The sequence below is a fragment of the Acomys russatus genome, chromosome 25 (assembly GCF_903995435.1).
Source record: "Acomys russatus chromosome 25, mAcoRus1.1, whole genome shotgun sequence".
Classification (NCBI taxonomy): Eukaryota; Metazoa; Chordata; class Mammalia; order Rodentia; family Muridae; genus Acomys; species Acomys russatus.
In genome coordinates, this window is record NC_067161.1 from 38,857,028 (window position 1) to 38,881,593 (window position 24,566).

General features: G+C 46.1%; 1 protein-coding gene across 3 annotated transcripts in view; it reads left to right on the forward strand.

Annotated features, from left to right (window-relative positions):
* The window catches only part of Larp1 (La ribonucleoprotein 1, translational regulator), a 46,752-nt gene that overhangs the window by 18,647 nt on the left and 3,539 nt on the right, over positions 1-24,566 (forward strand). For 2 of the 3 annotated variants that reach the window (XM_051167929.1, XM_051167930.1), the window contains exons 2-16: positions 7,254-7,315; positions 7,529-7,594; positions 8,376-8,550; positions 9,726-9,854; positions 9,931-10,137; positions 10,239-10,398; positions 11,355-11,499; positions 17,250-17,424; positions 17,535-17,704; positions 19,309-19,701; positions 20,445-20,568; positions 20,663-20,868; positions 21,285-21,391; positions 22,147-22,298; positions 23,046-23,190. In XM_051167929.1, the coding sequence (XP_051023886.1) occupies positions 7,254-7,315; positions 7,529-7,594; positions 8,376-8,550; positions 9,726-9,854; positions 9,931-10,137; positions 10,239-10,398; positions 11,355-11,499; positions 17,250-17,424; positions 17,535-17,704; positions 19,309-19,701; positions 20,445-20,568; positions 20,663-20,868; positions 21,285-21,391; positions 22,147-22,298; positions 23,046-23,190 (2,416 nt within the window). The remainder of the gene's footprint in view (positions 1-7,253; positions 7,316-7,528; positions 7,595-8,375; positions 8,551-9,725; positions 9,855-9,930; positions 10,138-10,238; positions 10,399-11,354; positions 11,500-17,249; positions 17,425-17,534; positions 17,705-19,308; positions 19,702-20,444; positions 20,569-20,662; positions 20,869-21,284; positions 21,392-22,146; positions 22,299-23,045; positions 23,191-24,566) is intronic. The other variant, XM_051167931.1, reaches the window with a different exon arrangement.

Genomic DNA, 24,566 nt, shown 5'->3' on the forward strand with positions numbered 1-24,566 from the left:
GGTGTGAATCATGTAATGAAGTTTGGGACTTGTAGGATGTATGAGCTGGTGATGGTAATGGTTTATCCTGCTTGAGATATGTTTACAGATGCCAGTACTTCAGGTTATCAGAGGGCCCTTGGAATCTCCCAACACTATAGGCTGAGTTAGAACCTGGTCTACACAGAGACAAGGTTTCTTTATAGCCTTGGCTGTCCAGGACTTGGCTTTAGAGCCAGATCTATCTATATAGATAGTAGCGTCTTCCTGTGGGCTGTGTGTGGCAGAGGAGGAGGACTCCTAGGAGACTTTTACACTGAGGCTTTACTATGGTGAAGAAAGGAGCAGGGATAGTATGCTTTGCTTCGACATAATCTGTGTGAAAGGAAGTCTCTTCCCTGTGTTTTGCTCAGCACTAGAAAGGTAGCATCCTTTGGAAGGGAATCAGTGGTATCTCAATAGAAGATAACCTATTCAGTCTTTGTATAAGTCAGCATGCAGCTGAAGGGTGGTAGTTACTGATACTGACTAGAGTCCAGTATGCTCTTCCAGAAAAGGTCAATCAAGGAGCTTGGGTTTCACTTTATTTATTTATTTTTCCCATTGTAGCCACCTCTCTCCCTCATACCCTCTCCCTCCATCTCCTAGTCCTCAGAAAGGGGAGCCCTATTCCCCTAACATCTGACCCCAGCCTATCAAGTCTCCTCTGGACTGCCTGTATACTCTTCCTTTGTGGCTTGGCAAGGCCACCCTGCCAAGGGGAAGCGATCAGGGTTTCACCTTTTTATCATTAATCAGCTTTTGAGTAGAGCTTCAGTGACTGGTACCAGCTGTGGGGATGGCCATAGCCACCACTGGGCTGCAAAGTCCCTGTGGGCAGGAAGAGTGGGAACACTGAATACACGGGTCACCATATAAGTTAAAGATAGACCCTGGGCCTAGCAAGCATCATGTGACTGCTACCTGCTCGACCCTCTCTCTGTCTGAGGCCTGTGGACTCAGGCACTGTACCACAAGCTGGATGTTGGCCTGCAGCTTTCTTTCTGTAGATGGTTAGCCATCTAAAGTCCACCCTCTCTTGCCCATAATCCTTCCTGTGTTTTTTGGTTTTGGTTTTTCAAGGCAGAGTTTCTCTGTGTAGCCCTGCCGTCCTGGACTCTCTTTGTAGACCAGGCTGGCCTCGAATTCACAGAGATCCACCTGCCTCTGCCTCCTGAGTGCTGGGATTAAAGACGTGCTACCATGCCCGGCTGGCCTACTGTGTTTTTATTTCCAGACTGGGTGGGAAAGATGGGGTAGAGGAGGACCTCTGAGAAGTGGCAACCAAAAGCCACAAGAGCTTGGTATGCAAGGTATGGAAGCTTGCTAGACTTTTTTTCTTTTTCTTTTTTTCTCTTTTGCTCTGAGACAAGGTTTCTCTATAGCCTTGGCTGTCCAGGACTTGCTTTGTAGACCAGGTTGGCCTTGAGCTCAGAGAGATCTGCCTGCCTCTGCCTCTCCAAGTGCTGAATCACAGTCATTCACCACTACACCCAGCTAGACATTCTTTTTATCTTGTAGAGAAACCTCCTGTAGAGATGGGACAAAGACAGATTTGTCCATCTCTAGGTTTTGATATGGACTCTATCCAGGCTGGTTTGGGAGGGAGAAGCACACACAGGTCACTCTTCTCCCTGTGGCTTTGCTGCCTTTCATAGGTAAGGCGAGCCCTGTGCAAGGTTTGACTAGGGATCCTTTCTGGGGCAAAGTCTGTCTGTGGTAGAGGACCTTAGTGGGGGCTAGTTAGTGGTGAGGTAACTGGCACTTAAGCCCATTTGACCTGCTTCTTTCCCACCTTTTCCTGATGCTTCTTAAGTCATGGCCTTTAAAACCAGAGCACATGCTCCATGTGTTCTGCTGCTTGCTGACTCTGACCTTGGCAAACATTTCTAGCACATATCTTGATTTTCTTGTTTATGGGCCAGTGAAAGGAATTCATTCATTTTTATTTAAGGATTGTGAGACCCATGTCGTGTTTAACTGTAGCTGGGATCATTAGCACCTCACACCCTGTTTGGGATGGGGTCTTTGTCTTTTCTCATACACTTGCACAGCCAGCCCTATTAACTTTTAGTGCAACTAAGGAAGGTGCTTTTGGGAGGATGACAGGCAGTGCTCTCAGTCATGCATCCGATAGTATTGGTGCCTGGCCTCTGAGAGCTAGTAATGTCTAGGCTGCTTGTTTCTATTTTCTCCAGGAAGGCTTAAACTAATGGCCAAAGGTTGCAGGACCTCACAGGAGTCTACTGGGACCAGGCCCTTGCTACTGTGAGAACAGCCTAGTCCTTGCACTAATCAGGAAGCCTGTTGTCTGGAGAAGCCAGTAGGTCACTGGGTAGATAACATGTACTGTGTCCTGAGAGCACCTAGTAGAGTGTCCTAGCCTCACTCAGGTTCTGAGGGTCTCTCAAAAGGACTTTGATTTTGACCGGTGGGGGAGGTTGGAGTGAGGGGGGGTTAGCTAGCTGGTTTATGAATCTCAGGCAGCCAAGCCTTGCACTCAGGCTAAACTCAGCTTGTCAGCACCAGGTAAAGGTGGGACCTCCCATTTTGTCCACACTTTGGCCATCCACTCCTTCTTGTAGTGTTAACTAGTCCCGCACACCCCTCCTTCAGCACTGGCCTATGATTTCAGCCTAGTTTTTCTTCCCCTACCCATTCTTTCTGCCATAGCCCAACAGGATTGGATCACTATGTACCTTCTTCACCAGAAACTTCACTGCTTTCTGGGTGACTGAAACAAGTCCTCAATGGAGGCTTACAGCCCCCACCCCACTTCTGTGGTTAGCCTTTTTGTTTGGTTTGGTTTTTTAAAAAAGAGGTTAGCAGCCTTAGGTCTTTCTAGAACTGGGCAGTACAGAAAGTAATTGGTGGCCTTTGTACCAGGAGTTTATGGATTTAGCCCCTTCACTGAGCTGGAGGCCTGGGTTTTCCTTCATCTTGAGTGAAAAATTCATTTCAGAAATTCAAGGGATGGAGCCCCAGGCCTTTCTTCCTCTCTGCCAAAGCTATGATAGTAAGTAAGGGACCAGGTTCAGAAGTCAGTAGTACATTTTCCTATTTAAACTATAGAACTCTAAAGGTTTTTTTTTTTTTCTTTCTTGGGGAAATACCCTAGAGCCCTTGTCGCTGGGGCAGTGTAAGGATATGGGTCCCTATTCCCCACAGGTCTGCCTACGAGACAGGTTGGGGGGTATCTGATTTGTAATCTGGGGTTGGAACTGAAGCTATTCTGGTGATCTTCCCTTTGAGAGATGACTTGTTGGCCTTTTTCACTGCTGAGGATACAGGGGCATTGCTAAACACTAACATCTTGGGGGGGTTCAAATTGTACCTTTGTTGAGTGTTTGCTTTACTTGTGTGCTAGGCATTCTATGCTTTGTCTACTTAAATTAATGGGCCTCTGTATAAGTATTATCTCCTTTCTCACAGAGAAGGTCTAGATTCAAAGTGCTTAACTGTGCCATCTGGCTTTCCTAGGTATTTGAGTAAAAGGGCCATAACTGGAAAGTGAAGGTTCTCAGACATGCCTCAGTGATCAGCCCTGCCCTGTAAAGCCTTCCGTCCTAACATCCACCCTATCATAGCTCCTGCTAATACCTTGCAGCACCCACCTTCCTCCACAATAATGGGCTCCTTGTGTTCTCCACTCCAAAAAATAAATAAATAAGTAAATAAATAACCAAGTGAAAAGAGTATGCTGTATAGATAGCTTCTGAAAAGGACCCAGGCACCTCCTTCCAAAAGTAGACTGACTGGCTTTTAGAGGAGTATTAGTGTACTTCCTTGTAGTCCAGGCTGTCCTGGACTCAGTTTGTAGACCAGGCTGGCCTCGAACTCACAGAGATCCACCTGCCCTGCTTCCCAAGTACTGGGATTACAGGTGTGTGCCACCATGCCCGGCTTGCTTTATTATTGGTGTGTTTATTTATTGAGACACTGTTTCTCTGTGTAGCCTTGGCTCTCCTGGACTGTTTGGTAGACCAGGCTGGCTTCAATCTGAGAGATCGCCTGCCTCTGCCTCCCAAGTGCTAGGATTAAAGGAGTTGCCTAGTTTAAAATTTTTGTTTTATGGGTGTTTTGCCTGTATGAATTTCTGTGCACCATGTATGTTCAGTGCCAATGGAGACCAGAAGAGGGCATTGTATCTCCTGGGACTGAAGTTAGAGATGGACTGTCTTTTGGTGGGGGGGGGGCTGTTTTTATTTTTATTTATTTATTTGTTTTGTTTGTTTTATTTTTTGAGGCCTTTATTTTTCAGGACCTTCCAGAGGTCCTGAGTTCAATTCTCAACAACCATATGGTGGCTCACAACCATCTATAATGTGATCTGATGCCCTCTTCTGGCCTGCAGGTGTACATGCAGGCAGAGCACTATGCATAATAAACAAATAAACAAAAAATCTTTAAAAACAAAAACAAAAAGACCACCAGAAAGAAAGAAACAAACTTTAAAAGACCAGTGTCTGGAAACTTTTGTCTTCAGAGATGATCTTCAGTGTACCTCACCATGGAATTCCTATTGGTAAACTTTGTCACCAGCCCTAGGGCTTGCTTTCCCTCTAGCATCACCAATGCTGTTGAGCACATGAGGAAATGACTCTGGTTATAGTTCAGGTGGGCGCTAGCCTGACCTTGGGCTGACAAAGGTGAAGATCTTTTTTTATTTTTTGTAACACAGTCTTTCTATGTAGACTAGGCTGGCCTCATTCCCAGAGATCCTCCTGTTTTTGCCTCCTGAACATTGTCATTAGAGTCATATGCCACCACACCAGGCTCAGGTAAAGACCTTTAGACTAGCCAGGGAACTACTAGATGGTGGGTGGCTTATCTGCGTCAACCTGGGTTCAAAGGACAGCATTTTGTTTTGTTTTTGCAAGTGAGATTTTTCTAGTTTTCTGCTGTTCAGTGCTGGAAAGTGGGGGTGCTGTGGGCTGGGCTCTGCAACTCCAGCTATTAGAAGACATATGTCGACCATTAGGGGCAGTGGCTCCAGTAACAGGCCAGAAGCCAGGAATGCATTGGCCTCACACTTAGGAGTCAGAAGAGGACACTTTCTTCTCATCTAAAAGACATGGACTGATGAAGAACCTTCTTTTGAGGCCAGCCAGGCAGGAAGAGGGGCTTCAGCCTTGTCATCAGTGGGCAGAGCAGGGCTCTGAGGGTGACCCCTCAGGCATGGAGGAGAGAGGAGCCCCTGCTCTATGCTTGGAGGCCGGGAGGTTCCTGACCTGGCATGGCAGGGAAGGAAGTAAGAGCTAAGTGGGTAAGCAGAATCCCAGGATGTATCTCTTCCTGTGGATCTCTGGAGGAGGGAGGGACAGACACCCTTCATTTTCAGAACCATTTTGTGAAAGTATCTATGTGTGTATGGATGGGAACAAAATAACCAGAGGCACTTCTTTTCTTTTTGGTTTTTTTGAGACAGGGTTTCTCTGTGTAACAGAGCCCTGGCTGTCCTAGACTCACTTTGTAGACCAGGGTGGCCTTGAACTCACAGAGATCCTCCTGCCTCTGCCTCCCAAGTGCTGGGATTAAAGGTGTGCGCCACCACCTCCCGGCCAAGGCACCTCTTTTTTTTTTTTTTTTTAATAAGATTTATTACTTACACGGTATTCTGCCTGCATGTACGCCTGCAGGTCAGAAGAGGGCACCCAGTCTCATTGAGGGTTATGAGCCACCACATGGTTGCTGGGAATGAATTCAGGGCCTTTGGAAGGGCAGCCAATGAATGCTCTTAACCTGTGAGCCATCTCTCCGGCCCCTAGAGGCACTCTTTTAGGAAAGACTTTGCACGTTTTGGTCCTTAAGAAAATCTTCATCTTTGTTCCTAATGCATATCCTTCCAGAGTTCACCCTGTGAGTGTCAATATACACATGCTCATTTGTCCTATAGAAAGCTGATTATTAGCCAGGTGTGGTGGCACACACCTTTTAATCCCCAGCACTTGGGAGGCAGAGGCAGGAGGACCACTGTGAATTCGAGGCTAGCCTGGTCTACAAAGTGAGTTCAGTCCTGAACTCACTTTGTAGGACAGCCAGGGCTACACAGAGAAACCCCGTCTCAAAACCAAAAAAAGAAAGAAAGTAGATTATTTTATGACTATCCTCTTATATTGTGTCCATTGTCACATAGCCAAATATTTATATTTTAATGATTATTGTGAAAATTGATAGACTTAAAATTGTTGATTTCAGTACTATTGGAGCTGAAATTGTGTATAGCTCTTGTCTCACTTGTATTATTGGGGTTAAATTTAAAGATGGGATTGAAGCCAGGCATGGTGGTGCACATCTGTAACCCCACCACCTGGGGGAGGCAGAGGCAGGCAGATTGTTGTGAGTTCAAGGCGAGCCTGGTCTACAAAGCTAGTTCAAGACAGAGCTTCACAGAGAAACCCTGTCTCAAAAAACAAACAAAACAAAAAGATGGAATTGGCCAGGCATGGTTGCACACTTGCCAGGCAAAGATGGGGATCTCTGTGAGTTCAGTAGTCAGGTCCATATGAGAAGTTCCAAGCTAGTCAGGGCTATGCTGTGAGATGCTATCCAAAAAGACAGAACTGTAGAGTCAAATTGGAGCATACTCTTTTATTAGGAACACAGAAGCTGATTCTTGCCTTAACTGCATGTCAGCGAGGACAGAGCAGGCCTTGGTGTGGCCCTGGACTTGTGCATTCATGTGACTTTAGCTTCTCTTTTCTCTGCTTGTGCAGAAATTTATAGAAAGTTCAACTTCCTTTCCTTTTAGATTTTGCTATAGTTCTGGAGCCCTGAGTTACAGCGAAGATTTGGGCATGGGCTATGAGTCTCAATTGGCATCTCTTTAAAAAAAAAAAAACAAGACAAAAACAAAAAACAGACCTGGGGCTGGAGAGATGGCTCAGAGGTTAAGAGCGCTGACTGCTCTTTCAGAGGTCCTGAGTTCAGTTCCCAGCAACCACATGGTGGCTCCCAACCACATATAATGAGATCTGGTGCCCTTTTCTGTCCTGCAGGTGTACATTCAGGCAGAGCACTGTATACATAATAAATACATCTTAAAAAAAAATACAGACTTAGACTCTGTAAGGGCTTCCTGCCTCACTCAAGCCTTGGGGGCCTGGGTCAGCATGTATTGGTGTCCTCTCCACTGTGGTTCCTCTGAGAACCTTTGGGGGCATGCTGGGACAGGCATGGCGGCGGGCACGGTAGTCACTTGCCTGAACAGCTGTTTCTCTCTGCTTGTTCCACAGAACCTTCTGCTCCAGCCAAGGTGGTGAGAGCAGCTGCTCCTAAACAGCGTAAGGGCAGCAAGGTAAGAAGTAGGGGCTAGCTAGTGACTCCTGAGGGTGGTTCTTTTCTTGTTGTAGTAAGCACATCAGGCCCCTCTCTCTAAAGAGTATGAAGGCCCATTCTGGGTGCTAGTGCATGGTATTTGCATGTACAAACTGATGTGGACCCAATCTCAAAGAAGCTAAAGCTTAAGTGTGGAGTGAAACGACAGGCCTTCATAGACTATGCCTTGCAGGTTGGTGACTTTGGAGATGCAATCAACTGGCCTACGCCTGGAGAGATAGCCCACAAGAGCGTCCAGGTGAGTGTGGGGAGGGACTGGCAGGTTCAGGTGCAGTTTCTACAAACTCAGTTGTTTTTTGTCCAAGAGCTATAAGCCAAACCTTTCGGTCAGGTTTGTCAGGACACAATAGTGTGCTTCTGTAGCCCCAGCTACTCGAAGGAAGGATGACTACTCAGCCTAAGACTTCAAGGCCAGCCTGTATAACACAGAACACCAACCCCTTTCCAATCTGAACAAACAAATAATGAGCCTTTGCCTGGTTTCAGAGTTGCCCGCCCAGCAATGTTCATTTCCTCTTTACCTTCCAGAAATCTGATTCCCAGAGTTAGTAGCTCTTGGTGGGTTAGGCTGTAGTTTTCCGAAGCCCATATTTCTCCGTTACTGTGCCAAGTTTTTCTATGAATGATAGAGAAGAGGTATCAGGTGAAGCATTGGCTCCAGTTGGGATAAGTGTAATTAGCTCAGTAGACTCTTAACAGAAGAGACTCTTGGTTGGTCCTGTTCTTCTCAGCACTTTTGTTGTGAGCTAATGACCTCCTCAGTGGATAATGCTGTTACTGTACAGACAGGCCATGGTCAGTATTTCTTCTACTCCATGGATTTTGGTAAACTAGAGAAATGAGTTGTTCTTTCTACTTCATAGCCAGTGTGGTCTTGTCTTGAAGTAAAAATGTCTCGGTATGAAGGTTAGGTCTTAGGATAGATCAGTGTAGCCTGCCCTCACACTTTCCCAGGGACCATGTGTTCCTTCTCCAGCCCAGAGGCTCTAATATGTCCTCTCTCCTCTTGTCTATTGCAGCCACAGTCACACAAGCCTCAGCCCGCCCGTAAGCTGCCAGCCAAGAAGGATATGAAAGAGCAAGAGAAAGGAGATGGAAGCGATAGTAAGGAGAGCCCCAAAACAAAGTCAGATGAATCAGGGGAGGAAAAAAATGGGGATGAGGACTGTCAGCGAGGCGGGCAGAAGAAGAAAGGTAAGTGGCCTGGGCAGGACCTGGGAGGTGTGCCTTGCAGAACTCCCCCATTTGGTTTTTCATGACAAGATTCTTTTGTGTAGCCTTGGCTGTCCTGAACTCACTTTGTAGACCAGGCTAGCCTCAGACTCACAGAGATCTACCTCCACCCCCACCCCCCCAAGTGCTGGGATTACAGGCGAGCAGCCGGCTTCAGAACTTTTAAAGGATAGAATTTTGGCGGCTGCTGGAGGGTCTTGAGGCCACAAGGTGGCTGACTACTTGGGACAGTTGTGTTCTCAACTTTAGTACATATCCTCCTAAATAGGCGTTTACATTGCTCTAAGAGTTTCTAACACCTGATGAAATGATACTGGCTTGGCTGCTTTCCCTCATATACCCAATTGGTGTCTGCAGGCCAGGCTTAAGGTGACAACTCTTTTTTTTTTTTTTTTTTTTTTTTTTTTTAATTAAATTTTTCTTTTCCAAGACAGGATTTCTCTGTGTAGCCTAGTCTGTCCTGGACTCTGCTTTGTAGACCAGGTTGGCCTCGAACTCATAGAGATCCACCTGCCTCTGCCTCCCAAGTGCTGGGATTAAAGGCGTGCGCCACCATGCTGGGCAAGGTGGTAACTCTTAACTTACTTAGCCCTGCAGTCTCTCTCCATCCAAGGGGGCTCCCTGGTTCCTGCTCACTCCACCTAGAGTTGGTCCCACATAGTCCTCAGGCAGTGATGTGGCACATATGTAAAGGGAGCCTGGAAAGTTAGTTTTTATTCAGGGCAGCTAGGTGTTTGTCTCCAGAAAGTGAGAGTGGCTCTTGGAACGAGGGAACCACTGGCCTCCTTATTTAAGAGATTAAAACTGAGTGTGGTGGTACATGCCTTTAATCCCAGCACTTGGGAGGCAGAGGCAGGAGGATGGATTGATGTGAGCTTGGGGCCAGCCTAATCTACAAAGTCAGTCCACGATAGCCAATGCTACACAAAGAAACTCTGTCTTAAGAAATCAGAAGGGGAGGGGGGGGAGAAGAGAGGAGAGATTGATTTAAAAAAAGAAAATAGAGGCCCAGTGTTTGGAAAGAATGTCCCTGTAGCTACCAGATAGATAGTTAGGCCAAAGTCTTGGGAGAAGGAAAAAGCCATGTCTGAGAGGGGCCTGACGTGTCTCTCTGACATGCCCATGCTGTCCCTCAGGGAACAAACACAAGTGGGTTCCGTTGCAAATAGACATGAAGCCTGAAGTACCTAGAGAGAAATTGGCCTCACGCCCCACTCGCCCGCAGGAGCCAAGACACACACCTGTTAGCCGAGGGGAGATCAAAGGTACGCACTGCCTGCTATGGAGGGTCTGGGTGAGGAGGATACGCTCAAGATTTACCTGTGCTCCTTCTTACCATAGGATCTGAACCTGCCACCTATATGCCTGTACCTGTGGCCCCACCCACCCCAGCCTGGCAACCAGAGACCAAACCGGAGCCTGCCTGGCACGACCAGGATGAGACATCGAGTGTGAAGAGTGATGGGGCTGGTGGGGCGCGGGCTTCCTTCCGTGGCCGTGGACGGGGGCGTGGTCGTGGACGGGGCCGTGGACGGGGTGGCACTCGAAGTACGTGAGGCCCCTTTGGGCTCCGGGATGTCCAAGGGATTGCGGCAGGGGAGTAGGCATGGATATTCTCTCTCTCTAACAGTTGTCCATTCCTCCTGTAGCCCACTTTGACTACCAGTTTGGTTACCGAAAGTTTGATGGTACAGAGGGACCTCGCACCCCCAAGTACATGAATATCACTTACTACTTTGACAATGTCAGCAGTACTGAGATTTACAGTGTGGACCAGGAGCTGCTCAAGGATTATATCAAGCGCCAGATGTGAGTGTTCAGGCTTTTCTGGGGCCATGCTAGAATGGGGCCCAGAGCAAGATCTAATGAGCAACAGTTGTAGTAGTCCTGTTAAGGCTATGAAAGATGGGGAGCAGCAGGCCAGTTATTAATCCTAAGTCATAGCTAGTAACAAAGCACAGGATTAAAACTGTTTCTGTCTGGCTATTATACTTTGCTTTCACTATACTAAGGTGCTGGCTCACAGACCAGAGGAGAACGCATATAAGGAAGCAGGTAGTGTGGTTAGAGGGTTAGTGATTAGGAGCAGAACAGTATTGGAACGACTTTCAAAGGAGGATTAGTTTGTTGGGCTCACCTGGGATAGTTGAAAGGCAGAAAGGGTGATTTGACTCAAAGTAACAGCATATCATTTCTTTTCAGCATTTAAGGCAGTGGCTTTCAACCTTCCTAGTGCCGCAACCCTTTAATAACATTTCTCATGTTGTGACCCCCCCCAAGCATAAAATTGTTTTTGCTGCTACTTTATAACTGTAGTTTTGCTATTGTTATGAATTGCAATGTAGATATTTATGTTTTCCAGTGGTCTTAGGTGACCCCTTTGAAAGGGACACGGACGGACACACACACACACACACACACACACACACACACACACACACACACACACACACACACACACACACACCCACCCACCCACCCACCCACCCCAGGAAGTCACAACCTACACATTCAGAAATACTGCCTTTGAAAAGACCAGAGATGTAGGATTGCTGGGGTGGATAGGGAACAAGGAAGGCCCGTAGCCCTTTGCCGAGGACCATCTTAGTCAGGTATAGGTCCTTGGGGTCAGGAGTTCTCAAAGCATCGGTGGGCAGAAGATAGGCAAGTGACAAACAGACCAACTTAGGGGAAGTTTGAGTCTGAGTGTGTGTTTTTTTTTTTTTTTTTTTTTTTTTTTTTTTTTTTTTTTTTTCTCCACTTAGTGAATACTACTTCAGTGTGGACAATTTAGAGCGAGACTTCTTCCTGAGACGGAAAATGGATGCTGATGGCTTTCTTCCCATCACCCTTATTGCTTCCTTTCACCGTGTACAGGCCCTAACCACTGACATTTCACTCATCTTTGCGGTATGTCTCCTCCTGGGGGTGATGGTGGGAAAATAAGTTCTCCAGCTGTGAATCCTGAGTTGGTAGGCTAAACCCTGGAAAATTCCCCCACTAACTGCTCCTGTTGAGTCCCAAGGTGCCACTGTGGTACAGTGAGTACTGCACCAGCCTCAGCAAGAGTCAGCTACAGCCAGTCTTTCCTGTGTTTGTTCATTCCTTGTAGGTCTTTCTAGAAAATCTAGCATTTCAGCAGCCACAGTATCAATATCACACCTCCAGATAGTAACAGCTCTTTAGTACTGTCAGATACCCAGCTTCAGATTTTCCCCAGTTGCTGCCAAATATTGTTAAAAATGGTTTGTAAAGATCAAGAGTCCAGATCAGATCTGTGTGTTGTCTTGTGACCTTCTAACCTTTTAATCTTCCTTGCTATTTATTTGTTGGATAAACTAGGTCAGGTATCTTATACCAGATAGCATGTCTTGTGTGACAGAGAAATCATCTCATATGCTCATTTCCTCTAGCCTTGATTTGAGTAACTTAGTGTCTAAAGGCATAATGAGATTCAAGGCTTTGTAAATGGCTAATGTCTTCTTTTGGGTGGCATGTGACATTCTACCTCCTGATATAAAAACTGCTGCTGTTATTACAGGGACGGTTTCCTTGGGAGTTGTAAAATAGTGGTTCTCTAATCCTTTCAGTCAGTCTTTGCTTAACTAGTTTGGAGATACTTGCTTCTCAGTTGTTCAGTTCCCAAGAAGTAGAATAGAAAGCACCTATATGGGCTTGACCATCTTCACTGTGCGAACAGAGTGAGTGGTTCCCCGTATCCTTCAAAGGCAGGACTTGACAACCTTTTCTTTAGCATTGTATATTATAAACAATGTAAATTATCCTATATTTTCTCTCAGTTCATTGTGGATCAAACTTCCTTTTTGATCAGTAAGGCCATACTGCATTGCGCTCCAGGTGGGCTATTTTTAAGGAAAAAGTAATTTCTCTTCAGAGGCACAGGAATTTAGATACCATGGGGAGTCATAGGGTTGCTGTTGCTACTTGGTTGGTCATTGTTTCTAGGTTAAGTAAAGTAAAATAGGTGATAATTTTCTTTTTTCCTTTTTTCATCTTTCTTTTTTTCCTTTTTAGAGACAAAGTCTCACTATGTAGCACTTAGTTGTCCTGGAACTTGCTGTGTAGACAGAGGCTGGTCTGGAACTCTTAGAAACCTGTCTGTCTCTGCCTCCCAAGTGCTGGATTAAAGGTGTGTGCCACCGTGCCCAGCTCTCTCTCTTTTTTTTAAATTCCATGTCCCAAATTGCCAATTAATTTATTTTAATCCACAGTATGTACATATCGCTTCTATAATTATGATTCATTCACTAGTTCTATAGACTGGGCAGACGAATGTCATGCCAAGTCATAAAAATATATTTTGTGATACTATGTCTTTAACTTGATATGTATTAGTTTCATTTTCCACTGAAGCTTTGAGGATTATATCAGTCTCATAATTCCCGATTTTTAAGAAATTTAAGTAGAAAAACATGGGTTCAATGTTTTTACATAGTATATAAGTATTGTGATTGTCTTTTTTTTTTTTAACCTCTTCTGCATTCACCTCTGATAGTCTGTAACCTTACTTGGATTGATTGATTGATTGAGTTGTTTGAGACAGGGTTTCTCTGTGTAGCCCTGGCTGTCCTGAAACTAACTTTGTAGACCAAGCTAGTCTCCTACTTAGACTCACCTGCCTTTGCCTTCCAATCCCAATCATCATACCTGGCCATATTTTTTCAGTTTTAAGATATCTTTTGAATTATGTGTATGTGTGTAAGTATATATAGGAGAATACAGGTGCCAGAAGAGGAAATCAGATCCCCTACATTTACAGGGGGTCACGAACTGACCAATATAGTACTGGAAACTGAATCGTAGCTTTCTATAAGAAAGACACACATACAACCTATGAGAGACCCATTTTCTGAGTTCTTGGGATTGGAGGAAAGCCAGAGATGGCTGTTCATGCTTGGTAATACCAGCACTTGGGATGCTAAGGGAATTCAAGGCAAGACTCACCTACATAAATTTAAAGCTAGACTGGGCTACATGAGACTGTCATACCCATACCCCAGGCTTCCCCCCGCCCAACAAACAAACAATCCCCCCAAAACTAAACCTAAATAGCATTAAAAAAAAAAAAAAAAACAAAAATAAAACAATGCAGCACGATCTGATCATGTCTAAAATAGTAAGTTTTGTTTATTTATTTATTCAGATTACAACTCAGTTGTTCTCCCATCACTTGTATCCTCCCGTTCCTCCTTCCCTCCCACCCCCACCCTATTGCCCTCCCCTAGGTCCATGATTGAGGGGGATCTCCTCCCCGACTTTATGGTCACAGGATATCAAGTCTCATCTTGGTAGCCTGCCTATTCTTTCTTTGAGTGCCACCAGGGCTCCCCACCAAGGGGAAGTCATCAAATATGGGGCACCAGAGTTCATGTCAGAGTTAGTCCCTGCTCTCCACATAAATGCGGAGAATGTCTTGTCTGTTGGCTAGATCAGAGTAGATGTTTACTATTTGTATTGTCCTTGGTTAGTGCAATTTTTTGTTTTTTAAATTTATTTATTTTTATATGCATTGGTGTTATGCCTACATATATGTAAAATAGTTCTAAAACTTACTGAATTTTAATTAAAATAAATAAATAGATAGATAGATAGATAGATAGATAGATAGATAGATAGATGGATGGATGCTATTGGGTCACAGTGTTTTGGGGTTTTTGCTTGTTTGTTTGTTTTTGTTTTTTTCCGGTTTTTTCCAAGACAGGATTTTTCTGTGTATCCTTGGCTGTCCTGGACTTGCTTTGTAGACCAGGCTGGCCTCGAACTCACAGAGCCTGCCTCTGCCTCCCAAGTGCTGGGATTAAAGGCGAGCCACTGTGGGCCCTTGTCTGCAGGCGGAGGAGACTCTCCTTCCTGGTAAGCAGACATAGGGGAGCAGACCCAAAGGTGTTAAAGAAGATAGTTCCTGCAGACCCTAACCCACACAAAAAGTGTCAAAAACTGGCTGTTTGAAGAAAAACATATCAAAGGCGCCTTGGAGACAACAACACCCCCCCCCCCCCCCCCCCAAGTATCCTGGGATTGTCTCCAGAGGCTTGGCACACACTTCCCAGTTCTCCCCTGTCCTTGTCTTTCTTTTCTCTTTAAGCTTAGTGAATTAAAATCTAGTGCTTTGACTCTTGACTGTTTTTATTTTAATCAAGTGTGGTCTGGCCGCACTTTCACAAGCCATAGGCAGATTTTTATTGTCTCTACCCAGTTGTGCAAGGCTGTCAGTGCTCCCTCCTTGCCCAGAAGGCCTTCTTTAGCTAGCCTCCAAAAAGCTGAAGAAAACTCTGTGACCAGATTCTCAGCTAAGTCTCCCAGAGAAAGGAACCCACACGCCAGCGTGGTTTTTGTTTTGAGGCAGAGTTTCTCTTATGTAGCCTTGGTTGTCTTGGAACTTGCTATGTAGCCTAAGCTGGCCCTGAGCACAGAGATGTCCCTGTCTCTCTGCCTTCTGAATGCTGGGATTATAAGTGTGGACCACTTCTGGCTGTTTTTGGTTTTTTTGAGATAGGGTTTTTTCTGTGTAGCTCTGGCTGTCCTGGAACTCACTCTGCCTACTGAATGCTGGTGTGATAGGTGTATGCCAGTACCACCCATTAACACAGATAAAATCTTTCTGTTTGCTTGTTTGTTTTTTGTTGTTGGTTTGTTTTTTGTTTTTGTTTGTTTGTTTGTTTGTTGACAGGGTTTCTCTGTCATCTTGGCTGTCTTGGACTCCCTTTGTAGATTAGGCTGGCCTTGAACTCCCGGAGACCCGCCTCCCTCTGCCTCCCCAGTGCTGGGATTAAAGGTATGTGCCACTGTGCCTGGCAGATACATCATTTTCCTTTCTTTTTTAAGACTTATTTATTTATGTTGTATACAGTGCTCTGCCTGCATGTACACCTGCATGCCAGAAGAGGACATTAGATCACATTTTAGATGGTTGTGAGCCACCATGTGGTTGTTGGGAATTGAACTCAGGATTCTGGAAGAGCAGACAGTGCTCTTAACTGCTGACCCACCTCTCCAGCCTCCCAGATAAATTCTTTCTAATTGTCCATAGGCTCTTTTCCTTGGTAAATGGCGATGTGCCACACACGTATTTTCCACTTCTGTTTCACTTTATGTATCTGGGAGCTACTACAAAGTAATGTAAACAAGCTATCCCCCACTCCCACCCCGTTTGTTTGTTTGTTTGTTTGTTGTTGTTTTCGAGACAGGGTTTCTCTGTGTTGTCCTAGACTAGACTTGCTTTGTAGACCAGGCTGGCCTCAAACTCATAGCAATCTGCCTGCCTCTGCCTGGGATTAAAGGCGTGTGCCACCACGCCCGGCTCCCATTTTTATTTTAAGTTGCACAGTACACCATCCATGGTATTTTAACCATTAGATAAAACCATGGCTATTTCCAGTCCCTTAGAAGTAAGTGTAGGTGTGGATGTTTGTGTCTGCGTGTATATCTGTGAACTATGTGCAGGTAGTGCCTGAAAAGGCCAGAAGAGGGCAGTGAATTCCTCCTGGGACTAGATTTATATTGTGTGCAGCCATGTGGGTTCTGTAAACAGAACCTGGACCTTCTGGGATGAAGAGCAGCCAGTGTGTGCTCCTAACTGCTTCCAGTCTTTTACTAATATACAACAGCATATGTCTAGACAGATGGTCTTGTGTATTTAGCTTTCTGTCTTTGGAATAAGAATTTAGAAGTAGGGTGGCTGATCCAGAGGTGAAACCATGAAACCCTTTAGGTCTGAATCCTCTGTACTCCCACCTGCAATATCAATTCTTCTTCCCTTGATCATAAAAACAGTGTTACCACTTGCTGAACTTTAATCCCAGCACTTGGGAGTCAGAGGCAGACAGATCTCTGTGAGTTCGAGGCCAATCTGGTCTGCAGAGTGAGTCCAGGACAGCCAAGGCTACACAGAGAAATCCTGTCTCGACAAACACACACACACACACACACACACACACACACTCTCTCTCTCTCTCTCTCTCTCTCTCTCTCTCTCTCTCTCTCTCTCTCTCTCTCTCTCTTATATCCAGAGATAAGAATCCATCATAATTTAATCATAATTTAGCTGTGACTTTTTAAAAAAGATTTATTTATATAGTCTTCTACTTGCATGTACCTCTGCACATCAGAAGAGGGCACCAGATCTAATTATAGATGATTGTGAGCCACCATGTGGTTGCTGGGAATTGAACTCAGGACCTCTGGAAGAGCAGTCAGTGCTCTTAACCTCTGAGCTATCTCTCCAGTGCCCTTAACTGTGACTCTTAACAACAGTGGTATTACATAAATCTATATGTTTCCTTAAATTCAAATAAAAAGGACTGGTATTCTCCCTGGCCTATACCATATACTGTCTTATGGTTTAAATTACCAACATGATGTCAGATGCTTTTCCTTTTACAGTCACTGTCACTGAATGGCCTTTTGCCTAAATCTTGGACATATGGTCTTTTGTGTGAGGGTTCCCTAGATTTTTGGAAGTTGACTTGCAGGCTTAACAAGTAATTTTGCACCTTTTATGTGCTTGTCAATCAGGGAAGATGTGATCAGATACTTACTACTACTGCTGGCCTGAACTTAGCAACTTAGGGACTTGACTGAGTTCATATCTCGGGCTGCCTTAAGTGGTCCTCTTCATTCCTTCCCCTCTACCTCTGCAGGCTCTAAAGGACAGCAAAGTGGTAGAGATCGTTGAGGAGAAAGTCCGCAGGAGGGAAGAACCTGAAAAGTGGCCACTACCTGGTCCCCCAATAGTGGATTATTCACAAACTGATTTCTCTCAGCTTCTCAACTGCCCAGAGTTTGTTCCTCGCCAGCACTACCAGAAGGAGACAGGTAGGTGCCACAGTTGTGGCTGGATATCTTCCTATCCTCCAGTGTACAATCACTTCAGGACTGCCCCTGAGAGGACTAGGATGATGAGGCCTCGTTTATTCTCTCTTCAGAGTCGGCACCTGGCTCTCCCCGTGCAGTCACCCCAGTGCCAACCAAAACAGAGGAGGTCAGCAACCTGAAGACTCTTCCAAAGGGCCTGTCTGCCAGCCTCCCAGACCTGGATTCTGAGAGCTGGATTGAAGTGAAGAAAAGGCCTCGGCCCTCACCAGCACGCCCAAAGGTGGGTGTGACCTGCCTTTGTCCTGAGGGTCTAAGCTGAAAACCCAGGTGGCTGTGGCTTTTCTGGTATAGGAATGCTGATGCAGCCTGTTTCAAGTCTTGGGGAACCTTTCTCAGGATACCCAACTCAGATCACATGTAGCTTTTCCACAGGATAAGGCCGTGCACCTGTGGCCTAGGATTCTTGTTTTGTAGCTATTACTTTCTCGGGGGTGGGGAGGGGCTTTCCCCTGAATCGGTACTTAGTCTTCTGTATGTGAGCCACTCAGGCCCTGGAAAGGGATGTAAGTTTTCCTGTAGTGTTGGCTGGTGACTTTGGGAAGTTGGTAGTTATAGCAGAGTAGTCTGTTTTGTCTCAAGATGAAGAAAGTCAAGCTGCCCTAGAAAGCTGAAAGCAATGTGTGTGTTGACCTCGGATGGGGCCACTGCTGTTGAGGTTCTTTGCCCTCAGAGTAAAATTGCTGCCTCCTTTTCAGGCACCATATTCATTTCCTCTACACCTGTAGCCTCAGCTCTTTCTTCAGAGACCTTTGGTCTGGGCCTTGTAAAGTGGCCTCAGAGCTGACCTTGGGACTTGTGTTCTGTGTAATTCTGTGCTTCTAAGTGTGTTTTGTCACTATACCTGGCTCTCCCATCTCCTTTCCCTCCCCTGTCTGCTCATTCCCAGAATTTCTCACTGTTCTTAACCTCAGCCAAGAGAAACGTTTGAGTGGATAAGTACCTTCAAAGGCCCAGGCAGGCAATTGCACAAGCTCTGGAGATACGGGAGCCAGAGTTAGCCCCATTCTTCCTGTATGGTCTATCTTCAACCTTAAAAGAAATGGCTTGCGTGTGGAACACCAGTTGGCCCATCAGAGAATTGCCTTTGGGATGCATACTGTGTGGAAGACATTCTTCTCCTGGTTTCAGACACATTCAGTCTTTGACCACTGAAATGTTCCGCCTTGCTTTTGCAACATGCTGTCTTTTTGCCTAACTCACTTTGCTCCTGCCTGTATCCTTTTAGTGGCTTGTTCTAGGAAGCTTTTCCTAACCATACCCAACTCTGGCTGCCTTAGCACCCTTCTTGTGTACTCCTTGGACCTGTTTAGAGCCTTTGCTGAGCCACACTACAGATGGCTGCTGTGCTCACTCAGGCTGTCAAACATAGCCTGGTGCTGTTGGGTGGGTACTCATTCATCAAATCAGTGAATATCTACTGTGGCTGGGACCCAGCCTAAAGTGTTGAAGGTACTGAAGCAAGGCTGCTTGCCTTGGACTTCCTGCCTGCCAAGGTGTTAAGTAGACAAATGATGGGTGGTTTGAATGAACTGTACTTTGTGCCTGCTCCCAATAGCCAGTGTGTAATCTGTAAAAGTAAATAGAAGTGGATTGTTTATGAATGACTGTGTGTGACTGTGAGTGAAGGTACTGGACTTCTTTGGGATGTTTCTTTATGAAGCTGATTCTAGAGAATACACCTGTGATTTGCGTGTGTTGCCAGGGTTACAGTTGTGATATTTTGAACTGAGAGGCCAGAAAGACTCTTGAACAGCTAGGAAGCCTGGTCCAGGGAACTCGTGTTATTTCCAGGTCATTCCCCTTTGGTGTCTGTCCCTGTTTCAGAAGTCAGAGGAGCCCAGGTTCTCCCACTCAACTGCTCTGCCTCAGCACCTTCCTTCCCAGCCCCTGACGTCTAAAGATCAGGATGAGCAAGAAGAACTAGATTTCCTGTTTGACGAGGAGATGGAGCAGATGGATGGGCGGAAGAACACCTTCACTGCCTGGTCTGATGAGGACTCTGACTACGAAATCGATGACCGGGATGTCAACAAGATCCTCATTGTCACTCAAACACCACCTTACATGCGTCGGCACCCTGGGGGGGACCGCACAGGCAACCACACTTCTCGTGCCAAGATGAGTGCTGAGCTGGCCAAGGTTATTAATGACGGGCTCTTCTACTATGAGCAAGACCTATGGACTGAGAAGTTTGAGCCTGAGTATTCACAGATCAAGGTGAGGCTCACGCATAGCTCTGAACCAGGGCCTGGGGTTCTTGTAACATGTGGAGAAGAGGAAAGCTGATGGCCATGTGACTCTGGTCAGGTACCTCTGTCTATTGCCTGTTGTCTTTGTATGAGGGGTGGTTGATTGAAACCTTGGCAAGAGGAAATATATATTGTATACAGTGTAAACAGCATGTGGGGTGAAACTGTCCTATATAACTACTCGTGTTTGATGTCATGCAGTTGGCCAGACTCTTATGGAAGATAAAATAAATCTTGGACTATTATCTCTAGTCTTAAGTCAGACACATAAAATAGTTTTAAAGAACCCTTCTTAATGGGAAATGGAGAAAAGGAAGGCCATTATGGAGACATTTCTTGTCAGTTTTTGGAGTGGCTGTGTTTAGTGCTGGGTGGTCCTGTGCAACAAGCAAGTAGCTGTGTAGAGATGAAAGTGGTTGGCACTGTCCACACAGTCATAGGAAGAGATGGGCAGTCTGTAGCACGTTCCTTGGCAGCTGCTGCCCAACTGGTCCCAGTGCCATGCCAGAGGAGAGGAGCAGGGTCAGCACTGACCTCTTTGAGATTAGTGCCTTCATGCCAAGGTAGCTGGGCTGCGAGGTGGTAATGGAGACTAGAATCCTGTGTGTGGGCAGGGAAGGCTATCCTCACCAGTTTCTTGCCAGTCTTTGTTCCTGAGCCAGCCAGAACATCTTGCTGACTAACAGCTTCCCCACTACCTCACATCTGCAGCAAGAAGTTGAGAACTTCAAGAAAGTGAATATGATTAGTCGGGAGCAATTTGACACTCTGACCCCTGAGCCCCCTGTGGATCCCAACCAGGAGGTTCCTCCTGGGCCACCTCGGTTCCAACAAGGTGAGGGGGTGGGCGCCTGAAGCCCAGTGTGGTAAGAGGCATTAGATCCCAGCCAGAGATTTTCCTGCATGTTGACCCCATTCTGCCTCTGCAGTTCCTACTGATGCCCTGGCCAACAAGCTGTTTGGTGCTCCTGAGCCCTCCACCATTGCCCGTTCTCTACCAACCACTGTCCCAGAGTCACCAAACTACCGAAACGCCAGGACTCCCCGCACACCCCGGACTCCCCAGCTCAAAGACTCTAGTCAGACATCACGGTTTTACCCTGTGGTAAAAGAAGGACGGACTCTAGATGCCAAGGTAAGGTACTTTAGCTGAGTGGAGTCTTGCCTGCTTTACTCCTGTGTGTGAGCCAACAGGGCGAAGATTCCCTCAGGCAGCATCCTTAGGTGAGAGCTCATAAAATAGACTTGCATATAGGCATGACCTATAGAGGGTGAAGGAGTGCAGGCCAGATGAGAGGCCTCGGGCACATGTTCCTGCTTTTCCACCTCACCGTAAGATAATGGGAAATGCTTTCCTAATGCTTCTTATAAGTGTAGCTTAGAAGGATCGCCCTTGCCTAGCGCACAAAGCCTTGTGTTCAGCCTCCAGTTGTACCAAAATAAGAAAACGCTTTTGTAAAATAAGATGTGAAACTTGCATACTAAGGACAGCCATGATGTACATCATGGCAGTAGATGTGTAGATAACAAGTTCTGGTTTCATCTTTACAGATGCCTCGAAAAAGAAAGACAAGACACAGCTCGAACCCCCCCCTGGAGAGTCATGTGGGCTGGGTGATGGATTCTCGGGAGCACAGGCCCAGGACTGCTTCTATTAGGTACTGTGTGACACATGGCAGTCAGGCTGTCTGTGGGGGCATGCAGTCAGTGCCCATGGCACTTACCAGCTGAACTAAACCCATATAGTAGTATAGGAAACTTAGCCTGAGGCCTGGAAACTGGAACCTTCTTTGTGTTTTGTTCTTTTGTTTTTAGGAAGGGTCTAACCATACAGCCCTGGCCAGCTTAGTTCTGTAGACCAGGCTAGCCTTGAGCTCACAGAGATTCTGCCTCTCCGGTGCTGAGATTAAAGGCATGGGGCCATCGTGTCTGCCTGTCTTTTACATAGCTATACAGAACCCCATTTGAGTATATACTTGGACAGTGAAACTGAACTTCTTTCCAAACCTTTCTACTCCCTGCCTGGAAATAGGGAAATGACTGTGCTGCTAGACAGACCTGGGGGGGGGGGGGCACGCTTGGTGGTATAGCTTCACATCCACCAAGACTGGGCTCTGTCCTCAGCACCATAGTTCAGTGACTCAGCTACTCAGTGTAGAATATACTTTTTAATTTTATTTATTTATTTGCCAAATCTACTTTAAGGTTTGGGAGCCACCAATCAGTGTACTCAACTTCCCACAGAGAAAGAACTTTCCTAAAGTCACAGTGCAGCAGGTGGCTGTTAGGGCCAGTGCAGTGTAAGACTGTACCTTGGCTGGTAGGTCAGAGAGACCACTTGGATGTAACCTTAGAGTGGGGCTGAGTGGGAAATATGTGACTGGTGTTGCCATCATTCTTGTGGTTTCCATAGCTCCAGTCCTTCAGAGGGAACACCTGCAGTTGGCAGCTATGGCTGTACCCCTCAGTCACTGCCCAAATTCCAGCATCCTTCCCATGAGCTGCTCAAGGAAAATGGCTTCACACAACATGTCTACCACAAGTACCGGAGGCGCTGCCTTAATGGTAAGTGCTGGCTCATTGATAAGCTAGGAAGTAAGCTAGCCATTGCTTAGGGGACCCAATTAAATGTCGCAGAGTATAAAGGCTGGGAGGGGCAGGGCAGGCAGCAGTTGACTTTTTCTTGACCTTGGAATAAGAAATGGCATGGCATTGCAGAAAGAACAGCTGGAGGGAGGGGGAGGGGAGAGAGAGAGAGAGAGCGTGTGCGCGAGCTACCTGGGAGTGGAGTGGGCATTTGAAACCTCACCGTCCCAGTTATACCCCTTCTCCAGCAAGTTAGCACTTCCTACTTGTTCTCCAGCAGGTCCACTAACTGGATAACCAAGTAATCAAGCATAGGGGGTTATTGGGGTTCTCATTCAAACCACCAGAGTCCCTAACCTGAACATGGGCCTCTGTTTTCTCCACATGCCCCCAACTTGTTTTCTTCTTACGTAAGACCATCCTAATTGTGCTTTGCCTTGTTTCTGATACGCATTATGCTTATTCAGATCCTCTTTAGTTGGCTTATTGTCAAGTCATTCCATGGCACGCGTTTTGGGGTGTGTGCGTGCTTAGTCAGAATCTACCTATTTGAGGCAGCATTAGGAAGGTTGAGAAATCACTGATCTAAGTAAGAGCAGGTGAGACTCATCTAAACAGATGGCTAGGTCAGAAGCCAGTGCTGCCTAGCAGCAAAGCCTGCAGGGTAGTTAGTAGTGAGTGAACAAAGGGCTGCCTTGCCTGACCTCCTTCTGTCTTTTCCGTTAGAGCGGAAGCGCTTGGGCATTGGCCAGTCTCAGGAGATGAACACTCTCTTCCGCTTTTGGTCCTTCTTCCTCCGAGATCACTTTAATAAAAAGATGTATGAGGAGTTCAAGCAGCTGGCACTGGAGGATGCCAAAGAAGGCTACAGGTGAGTAGGTGGGGGCTCTGCATGGCGCTTGGGGACTGGTAGGGCCTCAGTGAGCAGCTACCAGAGCTGAAGTTGGACATTTAAAGACAGGCAAGACATTCACTTACTCAGACTTCAGAGCTTAAAAGGTTATGTGGTATGTTTGTGCAGAAAGATCCACTTTGCTCCTTGCTGTGCTTGTTTTGCCTTCATTCCTCTAGCAAATCTACCTACGGGGGGCCAGGAGATACCTTAGCACATAGGGTAGGCCCTTGACTCCTGCCAAAAAGCAGAGAGAGAGACATCTGCATAGCACTGTGAAACACAATGTTGTAACACAGTCAACATCTGTTTTTCCCCCTTAAAGACAGTTTCTCTGTATAGCCCTGGCTGTCCTGGAACTTGCTCTGTAGACCAGGCTGGTTTTGAACTCAGATCCACCTGCCACAGCCTGAGTGCTGGGATTAAAGGCCTGTGCCGCCACCACTTTATTCAGATAATAACAATAACAGTAATAACAACAACAATAATAAATTATGATGATGATGTAGACAGTGCACCTGCAGGCCAGAAGAGGGCATCAGATCACATTACAGGTGGTTGTGAGCCACCATGTGGTTACTGGGAATTGAACTCAAGACCTCTGGAAGAGCAGTCAGTGCTCTTAGCCTGTGAGCCATCTCTCCAGCCCCTATTCAGTGAATTATTAAAAGTTATTTTAACAGTGCAAGCCTATTGGAACAGTTCCAGAATTTTTCTAAACTACCTCTCTGTTCTTAAGAGGGTTGTATTTTGTTTAACTGAGCCGTCTCTCCTATGTATATGCTTTTATGTTAACATGCTGTACTTGCTAAAACTAGTTAATTTGTTGAGAAGGGATTTGTTTGTTGTGCCTGTCACTCTTAAGTCAGTAGTTCTCAACCTATGGACCTCAACCCCTTTGGGAGTTGTCTATCAGATAGTTATGATTCATAACAGCAACAAAAATGACTTCATGGTTGGAGGTCCTGAGTGCTGCTTTGAACAGTTTCATATGTCTGTAAAATGTGAGTGTTGTTAGTTTTTCGAGACAGGGTTTCTCTGTGTAGACTTGCCTGTCCTGGGCTTGCATTGTAAACCAGGCTGGCCTCGAACTCAGAACGATCCACCTGCCTCTGCCTCCCAAGAAAGTGCTGGGATTAAAGGCGTGCGCCACCACTGCCCAGCAAAATGTGAGGTTAAATAAAAAGATTTATTTATTTATTATGTATACAGTGCTCTGCCTGCATGTATGCCTGCAGGCCAGAAGAGGGCATAAGGTCAATTATAGATGTATGTGAGCCACAGTGTGGTTGCTGGGAATTAAACTCAAGACCTCTGGAGAAGACAATGTTCTTAACCTCTGAGCCATCTCTTCG